Source organism: Sceloporus occidentalis, unplaced genomic scaffold, assembly GCF_023333645.1.
Source record: "Sceloporus occidentalis isolate IW3139 unplaced genomic scaffold, rSceOcc1.0.p SCAF_91, whole genome shotgun sequence".
NCBI lineage: Eukaryota > Metazoa > Chordata > Lepidosauria > Squamata > Phrynosomatidae > Sceloporus > Sceloporus occidentalis.
Window position 1 is genome coordinate 955,001 of NW_028317071.1, and position 19,102 is coordinate 974,102.

Here is a 19,102-nt window from a genome sequence, read left to right on the forward strand (position 1 = left end):
TCTCTCAGCAAACTCTGGTGTGACAACAAACTATAATTCCCAGGATTTCATAGCATGGCAGTAAAAACGGTATGAAACTGGGTTGTCTCTGGAGTGAAGATGCAGCCTGAGTTGGGTCCAAGACACACTGCAGAAATAATCCAGTTTGAGACTGCTTTAGCTGCCCTGGCTCAGTGCTAGGGAACCCTGGCAATGGTAGTTTTGTGAGACATTGAGCCTTCTTTATCAAAAAGAGCTCTGGTGCCACAATGAACTACAATTCCCAGGATTCCCTAGCACTGAGCCAGGAGAGTTAAAGCGGTCACAAACTGGATTATTTCTGCAGTGTGTTTTGGACCTTCATTATTAAAAATGCTCAAGGTCCAATCCATACTGCAGAAATAATCCAGTTTGAGACTGCTCTAACTGCCCTGGCTCAGTGCTAGGGAACCCTGGGAATGGTAGTTTAGTGAGAAAGAGCTCTGGTGCCACAATAAACTACAATTCCCATGCATCTGAGGAAATATGCTTAAGTCTAGGAAAGCTCATGCTGCCAACTTTTCTTTCAGTGAGACTCAAAGGTGCTACAAGATCTCTCTATCACCATCACCATCATTATCATTATTAAATCCAAATGCAGCTGAAGCAGTGGACTTAAATTGGCAACACTGATATCCTGTAGACTCATTCTCTGGGGCTGTGATCTAGAAGCGTGGAGGCAATTCCCTTGTCAAACCAGGGAATCCTGGGAATTGTAGTTTGTTGTGACATGTTGAGACTCTGCTTTTACCGGCAGCCAGGGCTCCATGCATGAAATTCTGGGCTTGGTGGTTTGTTGTGCCCAGAATCCCATCATCGCAGGGAGCCTTGCAGTTAGAAGCAGTGCCAAACTGGATTATTTCCGCAGTATGGATGGCAATGGAAAAGGGAACGAAAAGAGAGCCACAAAACAAAATTCTGGGAAGACAGGGCAGGGATGCCAACTTAGCAGGTGCTCTGCCCATGCTCAGAGGCATATTTAATCACTAACACACACACACACACTCAGGGACATCACATTCACATCACACAACCCAAATGGTCCACCTCACAGTACAACAACAACCCTGAGAGGTAGGCTTGGGGCACTCTGCCCAAGCTCAGGAATTCAGAAATTCAAATGTCCCTCTCAGGCCCACACAGAAGTCCACAACATCAAGCCATGATACCATTGTCAACTATTGCCTTTGCGTGCCTTAAAACTTATGTCTTACTTGGAAATCCAAGGCAATTGGGAAGCCAGCCAAGATCCCTCACTCCCTGCCTCTCTCCAGCACTGCAGCCACTGTGCTTTGCCCCTGGAGCCTGAGAATGCCTGGGGGGGGGGGGCAATCACTGTCCTCTCTCTGATTGGCTGAACTGTTAGTGTGAATGTGATTCCTCCAAACAGTTGGGGTTGGTTGGGCTTGCTCCCTCCTGGCTCTCAGAGGGAGTCATTAGAGAGAGAGAGAGAGAGTTTTTTCTCCAGCCCTCTTGGCTGAAAATTGTTACACTCCAAAGGGTTTTGGTTGCTCTGCAGGCAGCCTTCTCAGGCTGGAGCTGAAAGGGCCAAAGTCGCGGAAAAGGCACTGAATTAGAGCAAGGCGCGAAAATCACACGAAAAGCTCTGAAAAGTCCCGGTTTTCGCCTGAAAGTCACGAAATTGGCAACACTGATCCGGGCATGCGCGATGAAAACGGGGTGTGGTCGACACTCTAGTGGGCGGGGCCGGTGATCAAAATTCCAGCCTTTTGGGGAGGAGCTATGTTAAAGGCAGAGGATCATGGGTGTTGTAGTCCCCCAAAGCAAGCAACATCCTTTCTATAGCAGTTATTATTATTACTATTATTATATGTATATATTAATCCCTTTTTCCCCAGCGACCGCAGTTTCCGCCTCGACATCCCCCGTCTCCAGCGGACGTTTCGCACCCTGCAACGCTCCTTGCACCCCGACTTCTTCAGCCAGCGCCCTCAGGTCAGATAACTGGGACATGGCTTGGAGGCAGTGACGCACTCAGGCGGGTTATTTCTTGTGTGACCTGGGAAGTCTTGTTTAGCGGCGCACACTAAAAGCAGTGCCCCGAGGCGAAGAAAAGGTTCAAAGAAAGGTTTCTTCCCCAACAGGCGGAGCAGGACTTTTCAGAGCAGCACTCCTCCCTGGTGAACAAGGCCTACCAGACCCTCTTGGACCCCCTCAGCCGGGGGCTCTACCTGGTATTTATCCCCTTAATTTAATTCAAGATACACTCTTCCTGCCACTGGAGGCTCCATTTGCATTGATAGTTTCCAATGGAAGCCTTTTGCGGTAGCCAATCCGTTTCCCAAACTGAGCTTGGAGCCTTGGAGTCATGATCTATACTTAATGTATTGTTGTTGTTGTTGTTGTTCCTACAAAGCTGGAGCTGAGCGGAGTGGCCCTGGAGCAAGGGACGGACCCCGGGACCGACCCCTCGTTCCTCGCAGAGGTCATGGAGGCCAACGAGAGGATTTCGGAAGCCCAAGACGACGCCAAGATGGAGGAAGTGGAAAAATTAGTTGCAGGTAGGTTTCAGGATTCGAACCCGGGATTCGCAGGATCGAACTCCTTCCCTCACAGTGCCCTGACTAATTAGTCAATTAGCTAATTAAGCCTGTTTCCCTTCCAGCTAAGCGAGAGGAGCTGACAGAAAGCGTCACCAGAGCCTTCGACCGAGGTGAGTTTCATTCGTTTGGCTTTGTTTGTTTGTTTATCGTATTGTTGTTGTTTTCTTTTCTTCTATGGCAATGGCAGGTGACCTCCAAGAAGCCAAGAGCCTCCTGGCCAAAATGAAGTATTTCACCAACCTGGAAGAGAAAGTCAAGGCCAAGAAGGTCCCCCCTTGAACCCGCGCCGAGACAGCTTCCCCACTTTCGCCATGGAGGCCATTTTGAGTCTGCTCCAGCAGCCATTTTGGAATTACCCAGAGGGCTCCTTGTGGCCATTTTGAAATCTTCTTGGGACACTGTTTGGACGCCATTTTAACATCTACCCAGATGCTCCCTGGAAGCCATTTTGATATCTCCCTGAAGGTTTTCTGGGCACCATTTTAACCTCTACCTGAGGACCGTTGGGCGGCCATTTTAACATCTATCCAGACTCATTTTGACATCTCCCTGAAGGTTTTCTGGGGGTCATTTTTATGTCTGTTGGAAGAGCCACAGAACAGCCATTTTTATTATTATCTACCTGGGGCCCACTGGGCGGCTATTTTAATGTCTTCACAGAGGCAGACTGCCAGCCATTTTGGCATCTCCTTAGAAGTTTCCCGGTGGCCATTTTAACATCTGATAGTGGACTCTACAACATTCACTTAAACTTGTACGTAAAAGCCATTTCTTTGCCATTTTAATGTCTGCCTGGATGCCCTCAGCATCCATTCTGAGGTGATCTGGCAGCCATTTTGACATCTGCCTGAAGGATTTCCGGGAGCCATTTTTATGTCACACAGTGGCCAATTTAACGCCTTTGTGAGGCAGCCTGACAGCCATTTTGGCATCTCCTTGTAGGTTTTCTGGCAGCCATTTTAACATCTGATAATAGACTCTACAACAATTAAACTTGTACTGAGACGCCATTTCTTGGCCTTGTTACTGTCTGCCGGGATGCGCTCAGCATCCATTGTGAGGCAATCTGGCAACCATTTTGACATCTCCTCAGAGGTTTTCTGGCTGCCATTTTAACATCTGTTAGTGGGCTCTACGGCAACCATTTTAACTTGTACCTAAAAGCCATTCCTTGGCCATTTTAACGTCTGCCTGGATGTCCTCAGCCACCATTCTGAGGTTATCTGGCGGCCATTTTGACATCTGCTTAGAGGTTTTCTGGTCCCCATTTGAACCTCTGCTCTACGGCAGCCATTTTAACTTGTACCTAAAAGCTATTTTTTGGCCGTTTTAATGTCTGCCTGGATGCCTTCAGCCGCCATTCTGAGGAAATCTGGCAGCCATTTTGTCACCCTCCTTATGCAGCGGGGAAGACCCTGAAACAAAAAGACCTCTCAAAATGAATACAATAAATGAATTTAAATTAAAACATTGCGCCAAAGTGTTCCAAACTGCCATTTTGTGTTCTTATAAGGATGATGAAGGCTAATTAGAGCTGGGTATTAAGTCTGATAATTATCTTTTGATTTTGGGGAGATGGAGCTCCCCTCAGGGCTAGACTTCTATGTGAGGTAATGCAGTGTGAAAGCTATATGTATTGGCATCTTTAGTCATCCAAAAACCTCGAGCCTCCATTTTGAGGAAGATGGAGCGGAAACAAAGAGTACAATAATGACAAATGGAGATAAAAATGGTTACTCAGAACAGTGGATGGTAGAAGCATAATTAATAAAGGAGAATAAGCATATATTGAATAATAAAAGTGCCATATTATGAATATAATAATAACGGTGTCATGAATAAATGGACCATGCTTTTAAAAATGTTTTTTCATGTGGGGATGACAGGACAAAATGCCTTCCCTCTGGCCCTCCTTCTTCCCTGAAGTTGGTTACTCCTGAATCTGAAGGATCTAATTTATTTGTTTATTATTTATTTATTGTTTATCTGGTGATAAACAATGCCTTCCTCCCTATAAGTGGCCATATTTCCATTCCTGTGGGGTGGGTAGGTATAATTCGTGAAGAAAAGGGATCTTTGGCGGGGGTGTGTGTGAAAACTTTGTGTGGGGTTTTAGGATCGGGGAGGAACGTGTGTGCAACAAAGCGCCTGATGCGAATTGAAAACGCATAATGCGTCAAAGCGCCGGGTGTGAATCAAAGCGTGAATCAAACAAAAGTGTGACAAGAAGTGTCGAATGTGTCGGAAATGTCCAATTAACACCAGAGGATGCGCACAACGTCACTTGCACATCTTTGCAATCTGAAACAGGGTTTCCTTGCGCCTCCGCAACAGCTATGGATTTTTTCAGGATCCGAAAGGAAGGAGCGGCTGCGGCTAGGTTTCGCACTCGGTGCCGGCCTAGAACTCGTTGCTGAGGTGCCTCCTCTCGCCCAGCAGCTCCTCCTCACTCTCCTTTTGTCGCTGAACATGGCAGCCACGACGGCCAAAGTTGAGCCAATCAAATTCGCCCTTGACCTCCAGGAAGGTCTTGGTCTTGGTTTCGGGGATGATGAGGTAAAGGAAGATGGCCATCAGGGCGCACTCCGCCAGGAAGACGAGGAAGCAGTACTGGTGCAGGCCGCGCTGGGAAATGAAGAGAGACGGGATTAAAACCTGGGATGCATGGCGCTACACCTCTCAGCTCCATTCGTCCCTCCATATTTGCGGATTTGACCATTCACGGATTAATATGTCCTCTCTAGGAATCTTTAGGTCCTCCGGCACAACTCTATGGTCAGCGTCTTGGACCCCAACTGTGGGTCCGTCTCCACCCAAAACCAGGGCCCTCGTGCACCGTACCACGATAAAAGGGAAGAGCATCTCAATGGTGAAGAAGCTGAGCCAGCTGACAGAGCCTGCGATGGTGTAGGCGGCTGGCCGCGCGGACTGCGTGAAGAGCTCTATGGTCAGGATGTTGGTCACCCCGCCTGGGGAAAGGAATTAAAGGAAAAGTAACTTTTATGGGAGTAATTACCCAAGTTTATGGACTCCCGTTATTAGTAATTACTTCCAAAGGAATAACTTGCCAAGTTTATGGCGTCCAACCACTAGACATTACTTTAAGTTGAATAACTTTCAAGGTTTACGGCGTCCAACTACTACAAATTACTTCCAAGTTTATTGCATCTAACTAGTGTAAATTACTTCCAGAAGAATAACTTTCCAAGTTTATGGCATCCAAACACTAGAAATTACTTTCGGTGGAGTAACCTTCCAAGTTTATAATAATAATAATATAATAAAGCTTTATTTATATACCGCTTTTCCAACCAGATCAAAGCGGTTTACAAATCAAATGAGAAATACATTGGCGTCCAACTACTATAAATTACTTTCAGTTGAGTAACTTTCCAAATTTATGGTAACCAAACACTAGAAATTACTTCCAGAATAATAACTTTCCAAGTTCATTGTATCCAAACAGTACAAATTACTTCTGAAAGAGTAACTTACCACATTTATGGCCTCCAAACCTGAAAAATTGCTTTAGGAAGACCAAGTATCCAAATTTATCAATATAAATTACTTTTAGAAAGAGTAGTTATCCCAAGTTTATGACATCCTACCAATATAAATTACTTTAGGAAAAATAATTATCCAAGTTTATAACCTCCTACCAATACAAATTACTTTAGGAAGAGTAATTACCCACATTCATGACATCCTACCAATATAAATTACTTTAGGAAGAGTAACTATCCCAACTTTATGGCATCCTACCAATATAAATTACTTTCAGAAAAGTAATTATCTCAAGTTTACAGCATCCTAGTCACTAGAAATTACTTTTAGAAGAATAACTTTCCACGTTCATGACATCCTACCAATATAAATTACTTCAGGAAGAGTAACTATCCCAGGTTTATGGCATCCAGTCACTACAAATTACTTTAAGAAGAGTAATTACCCAAGTTTATAACTTACTACCAATATAAATTACTTCAGGAAGAGTAACTATCCCAGGTTTATGGCATCCAGTCACTACAAATTACTTTAGGAAGAGTAATTACCCAAGTTTATAACTTCCTACCAATATAAATTACTTCAGGAAGAGTAACTATCCTAGGTTTATGGCATCCAGTCACTACAAATTACTTTAGGAAGAGTAATTATTCAAGTTTATGGCCTCCAACTACTAGAAATTACTTTTGGAAGAGCAACTTCCAACTTTTCTGGATACAACGAAATGTGGATTGAACCCAAACCACTGCGACGTAAAAAATGTAACGCCGCTGCGTGCAATCCTTACCAGGTCCGAGTCCGAAGCTGAGGATGAAGGCGAAGACGCAGGCCATCCATGCTGAGGTAAGGGGCCCACCAATGGACCTATATTAGGAATGAGGGGGGGGTGTCTCTGGCCGTAAAGGAGGTTTTGGGGGTTTTGGGGGTCCCTTCCCGTCCCCAGAGTGACCACTAACCTTCCCTCCGCTCCACATCTGCCATAGGCCTTGTCAGGCGCGAATCTTACGCAGTCGGCGGCCATTTTGTTTGCGTTCGAACCTGTAAGTTGAGGGAGACGGTAAGGATGGCGCACCAGAGGGTCATCAGCAAGTAGCCCCCAGGATCAGGGCCCTGCACCCCATCGACTCGATCAGGAAGCCCTATGAACAAGAAGAGAAAGTGTGCATTTTCTTCGTGTGCAAAAACCACCCTGCACAGGAATGGCGCATGTGAGGGCAGTGAGGCACTCACAGGCCCCCGTCCCCAGCGTCACGTAAGGGATCTTCTCACGTGGGATCCCCGCTTCCTCGAAGACGTAACTGGGGTAGAAGTAGATCTGCGTAAAAAAATGACGGTCGCGTTTTGTCTCTCACCGCGTTGATGCCGCTGAGCTGCTGTCCCATGGTCATGAAGACTATGGCGAGGAGCTGCCAGCGCAATCTTCAGTCAGTAAAGAGCTGCTATGGACGCTTGGCCTCCTGCATGCCCAGCGCCTGGCACTCCCCACGGATGTCCGCCATTTCGCACTCAGAGTCCCAAGCGCCTTTGAAGAAGCGCAGTGCTATCAGGAAGAGATCAAGGAAGGAAGGAAGGAAGGGGAGGGAGGGAGGGAGGAAATAGAGGGAAGGAAGGATGGAAGAAGGAAGGGAGGAAGGAAGGGAGGAAAAAGGAAGGGAGAAAGGAGAGAAGGAAAGGAGAGGGAAGAGGGGAAGGGAGTAAGGGAGGGAAGAAGGAGAGAAGGAAGGAAAGTGGAAGTAAGGAGAAGGGAGGAAGGAAGGAGAGGGAGGGAGGCAGTAGAGGGAAGGAAGGATGGAAGACGGAAGGGAGGGAGGGAAGAAAAAGGAAGGGAGAAAGGAGAGCAGGAAAAATAGATGGAAGGAGGGAGATGAGAAGGAAGGAGAGAAGGAAAGAAGGAGAGGGAAGAGGGGAAGGGAGGGAGGGAGGGAGGGAAGAAGGAAGGAAGGTGGAAGGAAGGAGAAGGGAGGAAGGAGAGAGAAGGAAAAAGATGAAGTAGGGAGGGAGGAGAGAAGGAGAAGGAAGAGGGGGAGGGAGGGAGGGAGGGGAGAAGGAAGGAAAGAAAGAAGGAAGGAAGGACGGTGGAAGGAAGGAGAGAAGGGAGAAGTAAAGAAGGAGAGGGAGGGAGGGAGGGAGGAGGGAGGGAGGGAGGAGACAAGAAGGAAAAAGAGATGGAAGGAGGGAGGGAGGATAGAAGGAAGGAAGGAAGGAGGGAGAGAGTAGGAAGGAAGGACAGGAAGAAGAGAGAAGGGGGAGAGGAGAGAAGAACAGAGGAAGGAAGGAATGAGGAGTAGGAAGGAAGGTGGAAGGAATAGGAAGGATGGAAGGAAGCACGAAGGAAGGAAGGGGAGATTAGGAAGGATGCAAGAAGGAAGGAAGTATAAAGGAACAAAAGGAAGGAAGGAGAGAGTAGGAAGGACAGAGGAAGGAAAGAAAGTAGGAAGGGAAGAACATAGAGCTGAGTTAAGCTGAACTTGGACGCTTCCTTTTCCAGGAAGGGAGGAAGGGAAGGGCAGGTGAGGAAGTTGTGTGTGCCCCTTCTTCCGCTTCCTCTTCCTGCCCTCACCTCGCAGGCACTTCCCTTCTTCCTGCCGGTCGAGGAAGAGGAAGCAGGGGCTTTCCGGGAACCAGGGGAGGGTCAGCAGCTGGAGGACGGCTGGCAGGCAGCAGGTGGACGGCAGCAGCGGCCATCTCCCTTCCGCCCCAGGAGCTCCCTGCGGAGGAAGAGGAAGAGGAAGGGTCAGCGGCTGCCCTTGACCCCTTGACCGCCACCTTGACCCTCAGTCACTCACTTGAGTCTGACCACTTAACCAATCAGGATGCCTCCGGTCAGGAAGATGGAGCTGCCCATGGCCACTGCCCCGCGAAGGTACTTCGGGGCAGACTCCCCGATGTAGAGCAGCTGGAAGCAGAGGCCGACCCCTGGATGGACAGAAGCAGCGGTCACTCACGGACTGACTGTCGCCTCGGGCTGGGTCCCAGGTGCCGATCCCACTCACCCGTGTTGACGCCGATGAGGAAGCGTTGGAGGATGATAAGCTCATAGAGTCCGGTGCGGAAGCTGAGGCCCATCAAGATGGCCGCCAGGATGGCCAGGAAGTTGTTGTTTAGCAGGGCCACCTTCCTGGTGTGAGAAGGGTTCTGACACCTGGGAAGGAAGAGGAAGAGGAAAAGGAATGGTTAGGTGGAAGACGAAGAGGAAGGGAAGATGTACCTCAGTCGCAACTACTGGGGACTCTACACAAAGAAGGGAGGGAGCGAAGGACAGTAAAGAGAGATGGATGGAAGGAAGGAAGGAAGGAAGGATAAGTAGAGAAGGGGAAGGAAGGAAGGAAGGAAGGAAGGAAGGAAGGAAGGAAGGATAAGTAGAGAAGAGGGGAAGGAAGGAAGGATGGATAAGGAGATAAGGGGAAGGAAGGAAGGAAGGAAGAAAGGATAAGTTGAGAAGGGGGAGGAAGAAAGGAAGGAAGGAGGATAAATAAAGAAGGGGGGAAGGAAGGAAGGAAGGAAGGAAGTATAAGAAGAGAAGAGGGGAAGGAATAATTAATAATAATAATAATAATAATTTGTTTTATTTATATACCGCTATTCCAAAGATCATAGCGGTGAACAGCAAGTAAGCTAATTAGCCCCCAACAGTCTGGGTACTAATTTTAGCGACCTCGGAAGGATGCAAGCCTGAGTCGAGCTTGGGCCCTTTTGCTGGTCTTGAACTCGCAACCTTGTGGTTTTGAGTGAATGGCTGCAGTACAGGCATTTAACCACTGTGCCACCAGGGAAGGATGGATAAATAGAGAAGGGGGAAGGAAGGAAGTATAAGTAGAGAAGGGGGAAGGAAGGAAGGAAGGTAGGATAAGTAGAGAAGGGGAAGGAAGGAAGGAAGGAAGGAAGGAAGGAAGGAAGGAAGGAAGGAAGGAAGGAAGGAAGGATAAGTAGATAAGAGGGGAAGGAAGGGAGGAAGGAAGGAAGGATAAGTAGAGAAGGGGGAAGGAAGGAAGGAAGGAAGGAACTAAGGAAGGATAAGTAGAGAAGGGGGAAGGAAGGAAACAAGAAAGGAAGGAGAAAAGGAGGAAGGAAGGATAAGTAGAGAAGGAGGAAGGAAGGAAGGAAGGAAGGAAGGAAGGAAGGAAGGATAAGTATAGACGAGGAAGGAAGGGAGGAAGGAAGAAGGCAGGATAAATAGAGAAGGGGGAAGGAAGGAAGGAAGGAAGGAAGGAAGGAAGGAAGGAAGGAAGGATAAGGAGAGAAGCTGGAAGGAAGGAAGGAAGGAAGGATTGGAGGGAGAGGAAGGAAGGAAGGAGAAGGAGGGAGGGAGGGAGAGAGGGAGGGATTGCGCTGTGGCTAACCATCCGAGTCGCATGGCCATCGCGCCACCTGCCTGGGCTCCGTAGACTCCTCCAAGGGAGAAGACAGAGGCGATGGTGGACCAGAGGAGGGTCAGTCTCCCGGGACTGAGTTAGGATGCGTAATGCAACGCCCACGTTGCATTCAGGAAGTGGTGGATCTCCTGTGAAACGGAGATGGTGAGCGTACGTTTCGCGTGCGCAATACCGCCTGGCGTGGATTTATGTATCTGCTCCGGGTGGCGCTCCAAAGAGCGTCCTTACCTCCGTCGGCACATTGATGACGGAGATGTTGTATCCGTATTGGAAGGTGCCTCCGATGCCAGCGGCACAGACGGCGCAGAAGAGGGCGAAGGAGGGCAGCTGGAAGAGAGGAATGGAACAGCGGTCAGGGAGGAGGAAGGAAGGAAGGAAGAAGAGAGAGAGAGAGAGAGACCGCCATCATTAAATACTATTCTGAGACAAACTGTATAGATAAACGTATATCTATATCGATCGATCGATCTATATATGAATACATAGAAAACAAGTTCGCCCCATAATCAATTGCATTTGCATCCTCCTGAAAAATAGTATTTTGACTCACAGACACAGACTTCTATATACATCTATTGATACAGAAACACACACACACACATATATATGTATATATATATATATGTTTGTGTGTGTGTGTATATATATATATACACACACGCACACATATATTAATACAGAAATATATATATATATACAGTGGTACCCCAGGATACGAATGCGCCGCCTTACGAAATTCCCGGGTTACGAAAAAAAATAATTTAAAAAAACTGTTCCGCGTTACGAAAGTTTTTTCGGGTTACGAAAAAACTTTTGGTGCTTTTCGGCGCTATTTCGCACCAAAAAGCGGCTTTCGCTATTAGCGCCTATGGCAATTCGGCTTGCGAAAGCCTTCCGGGTTACGAAAAGGGCAGCGGAACGAATTAATTTCGTAACCCGGGGGACCACTGTATATATATAAATATATATACACACAAACATATATTTTAATACATATATATATATATATGTAAATACACACACATATATATTAATACAGAAATATATATATACACACATACAGACATATATTTTAATCCATATATATATATATATATATGTATATGTATGTGTGTGTTAATAAACACACACACACAGTTATATTAATAAAGAAATATATATATAAATATATACACACATAGACATATATTTTAATACAGGTATATTGGGGAGAGAGAGGCAGGCTAGCTCCAACTGCCTGCCTGAACGAAGAAAAAGCCCTCCTTCCGACAACCATCTTGAGGGAAAGAGAGGCCTGTTATGTTTTATTTTGACTTTGTATTGTCCTACCTGTTGTACACTGCTTTGATCTAATTTGGAAAAGCGGTATATAAATAAACATTATATACACACACACACACGCACACACGCACACATATATTAATACAGATATATATATATGTACACACATACAGACATATTTTAATACAGATATATATATATATACACACACACACATATGTTAATACACACACACACATATATTAATATAGAAATATATATATATATATATACACACACACACACATACAGACTTATATTTTAATACATATATGTATGTTAATAAACACACACACACATATATTAATAAAGAAATATATATATATATATATATGTATATATACACAGACAGACAGACATATATTTTAAAACAGATGTACATATATATATATATATATATACACACACACATATATTAATACAGAAATATAAATATATACACACACATACAGACATATATTTTAATACATATATATGTGTGTGTGTATATATATTCACACACATATGTTAATACAGAAATATATATATATACACATACACACATACAAACATGTTTTAATGCAGATATATATATATATACACACACGCACATATGTTAATACACACACGCACACATATATTAATACAGATATACACACACACACACACGTACAGACATATATTTTAATACAGATATATATACGCACACACACACACACACACATGTAAACACACAATTCAAAACACAATTTAAAGTCCAACACCTTTGTGCAACAGATATCTATATTAATATACATCTTAATGCACACTAATATATACACACACACACACACACACACACACACATATTTGCATTGTTGGGGAACGGTGTCCAAACTCTTCTGTTCCAAGACCTGAAGGACTTCCCTTTCGAGGGAGACATTAAGGAGCGTTGCTTTTGTCTTTGTGCCATCCTTCATTGCGCATTCCTCCTTTTAACTTTTGTTATGCTTCTCTATTTGTTTTTAATCAAACGGATTCGCTTCCCTCTCAAAGGCATTTCAAAGCCATGCCGCAATTTCTTCGCCGCAGGCTGCAGTCTGCCATGCGCTGTGCTCCAGTCTCATGACTCCTGGATGATCCCAGGAATGCAATCCCTGCCAGGGACACAAGACGCACAACGGCGAATTACGTGAGTCCGGCGCCATCAGTGTCAATGGCGGCCACGGCATTCCCATGCGCACTTCTGGAGCACCTTTTAATGCTCACTGGGTGCCACTGGTGCAGACTGGGAATGCTAACTGGACACCTTCTACGCTTGTTGGCACTGGCATGGCACAAACTGGGGCACTTATGATGTCCATCCGGCTATTGGGCTCATTGGTCACTCCTGATGGTCACTTGGCACCTTTCGAGCTCATTGGTCACTTCCGATGGTCACTTGGCACCTTCTGGGCTCATTGGTCACTTCTGATGGTCACAGAAAGGGCTCTTCTTGTGCAAACTGGACACCTCTGGTGCCCACTGGTCACTTCTGATGCTTGTGGTCACCTCCGGCGATGTCCATCGGTCACTCCCGAGGTCCGTCGGTCACTTCTAGGGCACATTTTGCCGTAACCTGGTCACTTGTGGGTCAGTTCTGGGGGTCGCTGGATACTCACGATGTCTGTTGCGCCGCGGCCAACGCTCCTTGCTGGACTGTCCTTTTTCTCCCTTTCTGCTTTTTTTGCTCTCTCACTCTCTTTATCCTTCCCCTTTTCTATCTCCCTTCTTTTCTGCTTTTATTTTTCTCTCTTTCTCCTGCTCCCTTTCTTTCTCTATTTTCTCTCTCTTTCATTCTCCCTCTTTCTTTCTTTCCCTCTCCTTCTCTCTCTTTCTACTTTTATCTCTGTCCTTCTTTCTTTCTTTCCCCCACTTTCTTTCTTTCGTTCTTTCTTTCTCTGTTTTCTCCCTCTTTCTCTCTCTCCCTTTCTCTCTCTTCCAACTTTTGTCTCTTTCTTTTTTCATCTCCTTTCTTTCTTCATCCTCCTCTCTCTCTTTTTCTCTCACCCTTTCTCCAGTCCTTTCCCTTTCTTTCTTCCTCTCACCTTCCTGGGTCTCCTCTCCTTCTCTTCCTTTTCTTTCTCTTTCTTCAGAATCAATGGCTGCCCCTCCATCCCTGGAAGAGTTGGGGGTCCCTCACACCTAAGGCCCCCCCAAAATACCCCCAAAAGGGAAGGAAGGAAGGAGAAAAGGAAGGGAAGAAGTGTGGAAGGATGATACAGGAAGGAAGGTAGAAACAGCGAGGGAGGGAGGGAGGGAGGGAGGGAGGGAAGGAAGGAAGGAAGGAAGGAAGGATGGATGGATGGATGGATGGATGGGAGGATGGATGGATAGATAGATGATAGATAGATAGATAGATAGATAGATAGATAGATAGATAGATAGAACAGATGTATAGATAGATGGAAGAATGGAGGGATTGATGGCTGGCTGGAAGGAACGATAGATGGATGGATAGAAGGATGGGTTGAAGGAGGGAGGGAGGGGTGCCCTTTAGGGGTCCCTTTTTGGGGGCGTCCCTCGGGCCTCTTCCTGCCATTGGGCCCCCATTAGTCCCGGCTGAAGGACCGTGGAAATCGGGGATCGTTCCAGGGAAGGAAGGAAGGAAAGGGGAGGGGGCACAGGGGGGTGCTGACTACCTTGTGATTCCTGCTGGCGCCCTCCATGATATCCCTCAGGAAGAGAGAAAGAAGGAGGAAAAGGAGGAGGAGAGGAAGGAGACCCCTCCCTCGAAATTATTACCCGAAAGAAGAAGGGAAGGATGAGGAGGAGGGAAAGGAGGAGTGTGAAAGAAAGGGAAGGGGAGGAGAGGAAATAAGGGCTCTGTGTTTGTGTGTTCAGTCCCTGTTTAATATTTATAATTATATTTAAATGTTATTTATAATAATACTTAATAATAAATAATAATTACTATAAATAATAATAACTATAATAAATAATAATAATAACTATAAATAACAATAACAATAATTACTATAAATAATAATTATAATAAATAATGATTACTATAATAAATAAATAATAATAAGTACTACTACTAATAATAATAACTATAAAAATAATAATAATTACTATAAATAATAATAATAAAGCCCCAATTTGACATAATAATAATAATAATAACAGAGGCCCAATTTAAGTGCTGACATTATTATTTTCATGTTATCCCTTGAATGTTATTGAATGTTATCCTTCTGTTATTATTATCATCATTATTATTATTATTATTATATTTAAATGGCGATATAATATTAACAATAATACTAATAATAAAGCCCCAATTTAAGTGATGACATAATAATAATAATAATGATAGAGTCGTAATTTTAGTGATGGCATAACAATAATCATAATAATGACTGTGATAATGAAATGACAATTTAAGTGGGGACACAATAATAATAATAACAATAACAATAATAAACATAGAGAGGGAAAGCAGCGGCATCGCTGTCCTCTGGCGCCCTCCGGTGGCCTTTGCTCGAGCCGCGCCTCTCTGTGTCTCTCATCCATTTCCCTTTAGGACTACATTTCCCGGCGTGCCTTTCGTGCTAGCTCTGCGTGGCCACGCCCCCCGCACTGGGCGGATGACTACGCTACCCAGCATGCTTTTCGGGGCCCTCGGAAGAAGAGCGAAGGAGCGCCTCTGCTGCTGTTCCTGCTCCTGGGTTCCGTCCTTAGGGCCGCTCTTTGCACGCAAGAAGCGCCTTCCCACGCGTCGCCCGACACGCGTCTTCGGGGATGGCGACGCGTGTCCCCTTGGCCCTGCTGCCCGGGTCATCCCCTTGTCCTCCAGCCCCGATGCCAGGGCTCCCCGGACGCCCCTGGCGGACCCCCCGGACACGGTAGGCACGTGAACACGGAAATTCACCCTATTCACACGTTCTGCGGAGACACGCGTCTGTCCGTGGGACTCATCCCTTTCTCTGCGTCTCTCTTTCAGGGCCTTCAGAGAGGCGAGGAAGCACAAAATGGAGGCCCAGCCCGAAGGGTGAGTCAGGAAGGCCTTTGGGCTACAACTCCCAGCAGCCCCAGGCGCCTGGGCCTATAGGATGGGATCATGGGGGATGGAGTCCAAAACGCTAACGTCAGGGACACATTGGTCTAATGGCAGCCATCCTTGGTCTCCCTCCAGGGCTTTTGGACTCGCACTCCCAGGAGCCTCAGCCATTGGCGACAGTGGCAGGGAATGCTGGGAAATGGAGTCCAAAACACTCAAAGGTAGACCAAAGCCTGGGAGCCATTTGGTCCAATAATCATTACATTCCAATGGAAGCTATCCCCAAGCTTTTGTCTTCTTCCAGGCCTTTTGGACTACAACTCCCAACAGCCTCAGGCACCTGTGACAGGAATGATGGGAATTGGAGTCCAAAACAACAAGGTCTGGGAAGCATTGGTCTAATGGCAGCTATTACCAAGCTTTGGTCTTCTATGTAATTTTGGACTCCAACTCCCAGCAGCCTCAGACACCTGGGCCTACAGTCAGGAATGATGGGAGATGGAATTCAAAACCATAAGGACTGGGAACCATTGATCTAATGGCAGCGATCCCCCCTCACCCCTCTGAGATCAATGGTCCCCAGTCATTGGTGTTTTGGACTCCATCTCCCATCATCCCTGACCACATACTGAGGCTTCTGGGAGTCAGAGTCTGAATGGCTTGGAAGACCTAAATTTCGAAATTACTGCCGTTAGAGAAACGGCTTCCAGGCTCCAAGTTTTTTTAGGACTCCAACTCCCAGAATTCCTGGCCATTGCTGCAAATGGCTGAGGCTCCTGGGAGTTGTAGTCCAAAAGGCCTGGAAGAAAAAGGATCACTTTCATTAGAGACCAATACTTGTTGTTCTGGACTCCATCTCCCAGAATTATTGGCCATGGGCGGCAGTGGCTGAGGCTCCTGGGAGTTCTAGTCCTGAAGGCCTGGAAGATGGTTCACAGATCCATGGTTCACAGGTGGGAGAACCAAGTCCTGAGTGCAAGATCCGCCATTTTACCTCTTTCTGCGCAGGGTCCCCCTCCCCAAGAAGCGTCTGACAGAGGCTGCGATGGTGAACCTTCCTTCGGCCCTTGAGACTACCAACGCCCACCATGTTGACGCTGATGCAGTGTGCACCAGCGGCGCCGAACCCTCCAGACCCGCAATGGAGAATGCACCCTGGGAGGACATGGAGGACACGCTGGGGGAGACCCCCATCGTCGCAGAGGAAGAGGAGGACGCCGCGCATCGGAGGCTGCACGAAATCGAGGAGAGGTACGTACCGGGCGGCACCAAGGAGACGCTGTTTGCGTCGGGCACCGTGATTGCGACAACGGCCTCCATTTTCTTCCTCTCTTCCAGAATAATTGACGATGACGATGGCAGCGGTGCGGATGAAGCAGACACCGTCATTGCGGGGCGGTCCAGCTCTGTCCTGCCCACCTTGGTCCTTTCGGACACACTCATGAATGGCCTCAGGCGCGACTTCGAGGGTGGCCTCACGAAGAAGATCATAGAGTCCATGTGAGTGGGGCTGCATTCATTGCACGGCAGCGGCAGCCATCTTGAATACAGAGCGACAAAATGGAGTCACCCATGTCTCCCTCTTTTTCCTCCAGGAGCCGCCCCTCAATGGAGCTGGTCCTTTGGAAGCCCCTCCCCGGATTGCTGGGATCCAAAATGGCTGACGGCAAAAGGGGTTTGTTGCGGACACCGGCGCGGACATCACCGCATCCTCCTCATCTGCTCCTTTACGCCAACCCTGCGGACGGACCCTCCGCCGAGGAAGAGATGGAGCTATGAGACTAAAACCCGAGTGCGAAAGCTCCCAAAAACGCCATATAGGAACAGTCACGGTTCGGAGGGCCACGTGTGACGGACATGTTTTTTACGGGGAAACTATGCGCCATCTGACTCTCTCTTCGTTTTGAGAGGAGACCCAGGTTTCGGAGGCTGTCCTTTGCGCACATATTTTTCTTTTCCAAAAGTGCCGTCGCCGCCATTTTGGCCACCACCATTCACACCAGGAACTCACCGCCGTTTGTTGCCTTGTGGAATACTAAAATGGTCGAGTGGCATTACGGCGTTGCATTTACGTCTCACAATGGGGGGGGGGGCTGTGGTGTTCTGCGAGGCCCAGCGTCCATCTTTGCTGGCTATTGGGGTTGATGGGAGTTGCAGTTGTTTTTGGAAATGGCGATTTGTCGTTTGCTGTCGCACAAACGCAGAACAGGTGCCACTCTTCAAGCGTGAAAATGGAGGACCAGGTCGTCTGCTCCTGCATTTTGGTGGGCTGAAAATGGAAGGAAGGAAGAAGGATGGATGGAAAGGAGGAAGGAATGAAGGAAAAGAGGAGCAGATGGATGGATAGGAAGAAAGGAAGGAAAGGGGAAGAAGAGAAGGAAGAGAAAAAAGTGGAAGGATGGATGGGAGGAAAGGAGGAAGGAAGAAAAATAGCAGATGGATGGAGAGATAGGAAGAAAGGAAGGAAAGGGGAGGAAGAGAAAAAAAGAGGAAGGACGGATGGATGGGAGGAAAGGAGGAAGGAATGAAGGAAAAGAGGAGTGGATGGATGGATAGGAAGAAAGGAAGGAAAGGGGAAGAAGAGAAGGAAGAGAAAAAAGTGGAGGATGTGGGAGGAAAAGAGAAAGGAAGAAGGGAAGAGCAGATGGATGGATAGTGGGAAAGCAGGAAGGGAAATAAAGGGGAAGGAGAAGAGGGAAAAGGAAACAAGAGTGGGGGGATGGATGGATTGGAGGAAAGAAAGGGGAAGAGAAAATAAGAAAGTGGAGGGTAGACGGATGGGAGAAAAGTAGGAAGGAAGAAGGGAGGGAAAGAGGAAAAAGAAGATGGATGGATAAGAAGAAAGGAAGGGAAGCGGAAGACGAGAGTGAAGGGAGGAAAAGAAAGTGGAGGGAGGGAAGATGGGTGAACAAATGGATGGATGGAAGCAGGGAGGAAGTGAGGGATGGACAGATAGGTAGAAGGAAAGCAGGAAGGAAAGGAGGGGGCAATTTCCTGCCCAGTCCCTTGACCTTCCTGGGTCATGGGTTCCAGTCCTGCACCTCCCTTCCTGAACCGCAAGCGGCCATTTTCACAATGGACTCCCAAGACTGCGGTGGAGGAGAGGTTCGGGGTTCGGATCCACTCAGATCGTCAGGCCTGAGCCATTGCTGTGACGCTGCAGCAGACGAGGCCAATATGATCCTTTGGCATTAAGAAGATCAGGAAGGCAGCCGGGTTCGTTTGTGTCACATTTTTAATTGCACAGATGATTAAATACACCAGAGGCAGGGAAATAAAAATATAAACCCCATTTCCATAAGCATCTTCTTACTTTACATCTT

The 19,102-nt window shown here is 46.9% G+C and overlaps 4 protein-coding genes across 6 annotated transcripts in view; 2 read left to right on the forward strand and 2 right to left on the reverse strand.

Annotated features, from left to right (window-relative positions):
• Positions 1-3,895, forward strand: part of LOC149284511 (iron-sulfur cluster co-chaperone protein HscB-like) — a 4,819-nt gene extending 924 nt beyond the window's left edge. Inside the window, exons 2-6 of one of the 3 annotated variants that reach the window (XM_089496535.1) lie at positions 1,878-1,974; positions 2,124-2,213; positions 2,396-2,540; positions 2,645-2,692; positions 2,770-3,895. In XM_089496535.1, coding sequence (XP_089352661.1) covers positions 1,878-1,974; positions 2,124-2,213; positions 2,396-2,540; positions 2,645-2,692; positions 2,770-2,861 — 472 coding nt within the window. In that variant the 3' untranslated portion in view covers positions 2,862-3,895. Of the gene's footprint in view, positions 1-1,877; positions 1,975-2,123; positions 2,214-2,395; positions 2,541-2,644 lie in introns of all 3 variants that reach the window. The other 2 variants (XM_089496534.1, XM_089496536.1) reach the window with 2 other exon arrangements.
• LOC149284510 (serine/threonine-protein kinase Chk2-like) overlaps positions 1-8,771 on the reverse strand; it is a 21,252-nt gene extending 12,481 nt beyond the window's left edge. The window contains exons 1-2 of the mRNA XM_089496632.1: positions 8,647-8,771; positions 7,439-7,459 (exon numbers count right to left, since the gene is read on the reverse strand). Of these exons, the coding sequence (XP_089352758.1) occupies positions 7,439-7,459; positions 8,647-8,771 (146 nt within the window). The remainder of the gene's footprint in view (positions 1-7,438; positions 7,460-8,646) is intronic.
• LOC149284512 (solute carrier family 2, facilitated glucose transporter member 11-like) lies at positions 8,239-10,926 on the reverse strand. The gene is made up of 3 exons (XM_089496537.1): positions 10,688-10,926; positions 9,080-9,228; positions 8,239-9,002 (listed from the first exon to the last, which is right to left on the reverse strand). Exons 1-3 carry the CDS (start codon positions 10,699-10,701, stop codon positions 8,887-8,889), a joined length of 279 nt encoding a protein of 92 aa, XP_089352663.1. The 5' UTR covers positions 10,702-10,926; the 3' UTR covers positions 8,239-8,886.
• A 4,475-nt stretch (positions 10,927-15,401) lies between these two features.
• Positions 15,402-19,080, forward strand: LOC149284513 (coiled-coil domain-containing protein 117-like). The gene is made up of 5 exons (XM_089496596.1): positions 15,402-15,624; positions 15,723-15,770; positions 16,788-17,030; positions 17,118-17,279; positions 17,375-19,080. The coding sequence occupies exons 1-5, from the start codon at positions 15,521-15,523 to the stop codon at positions 17,556-17,558; spliced, it is 741 nt and encodes a 246-aa protein (XP_089352722.1). The 5' UTR covers positions 15,402-15,520; the 3' UTR covers positions 17,559-19,080.
• Positions 19,081-19,102: the final 22 nt, after the last annotated feature.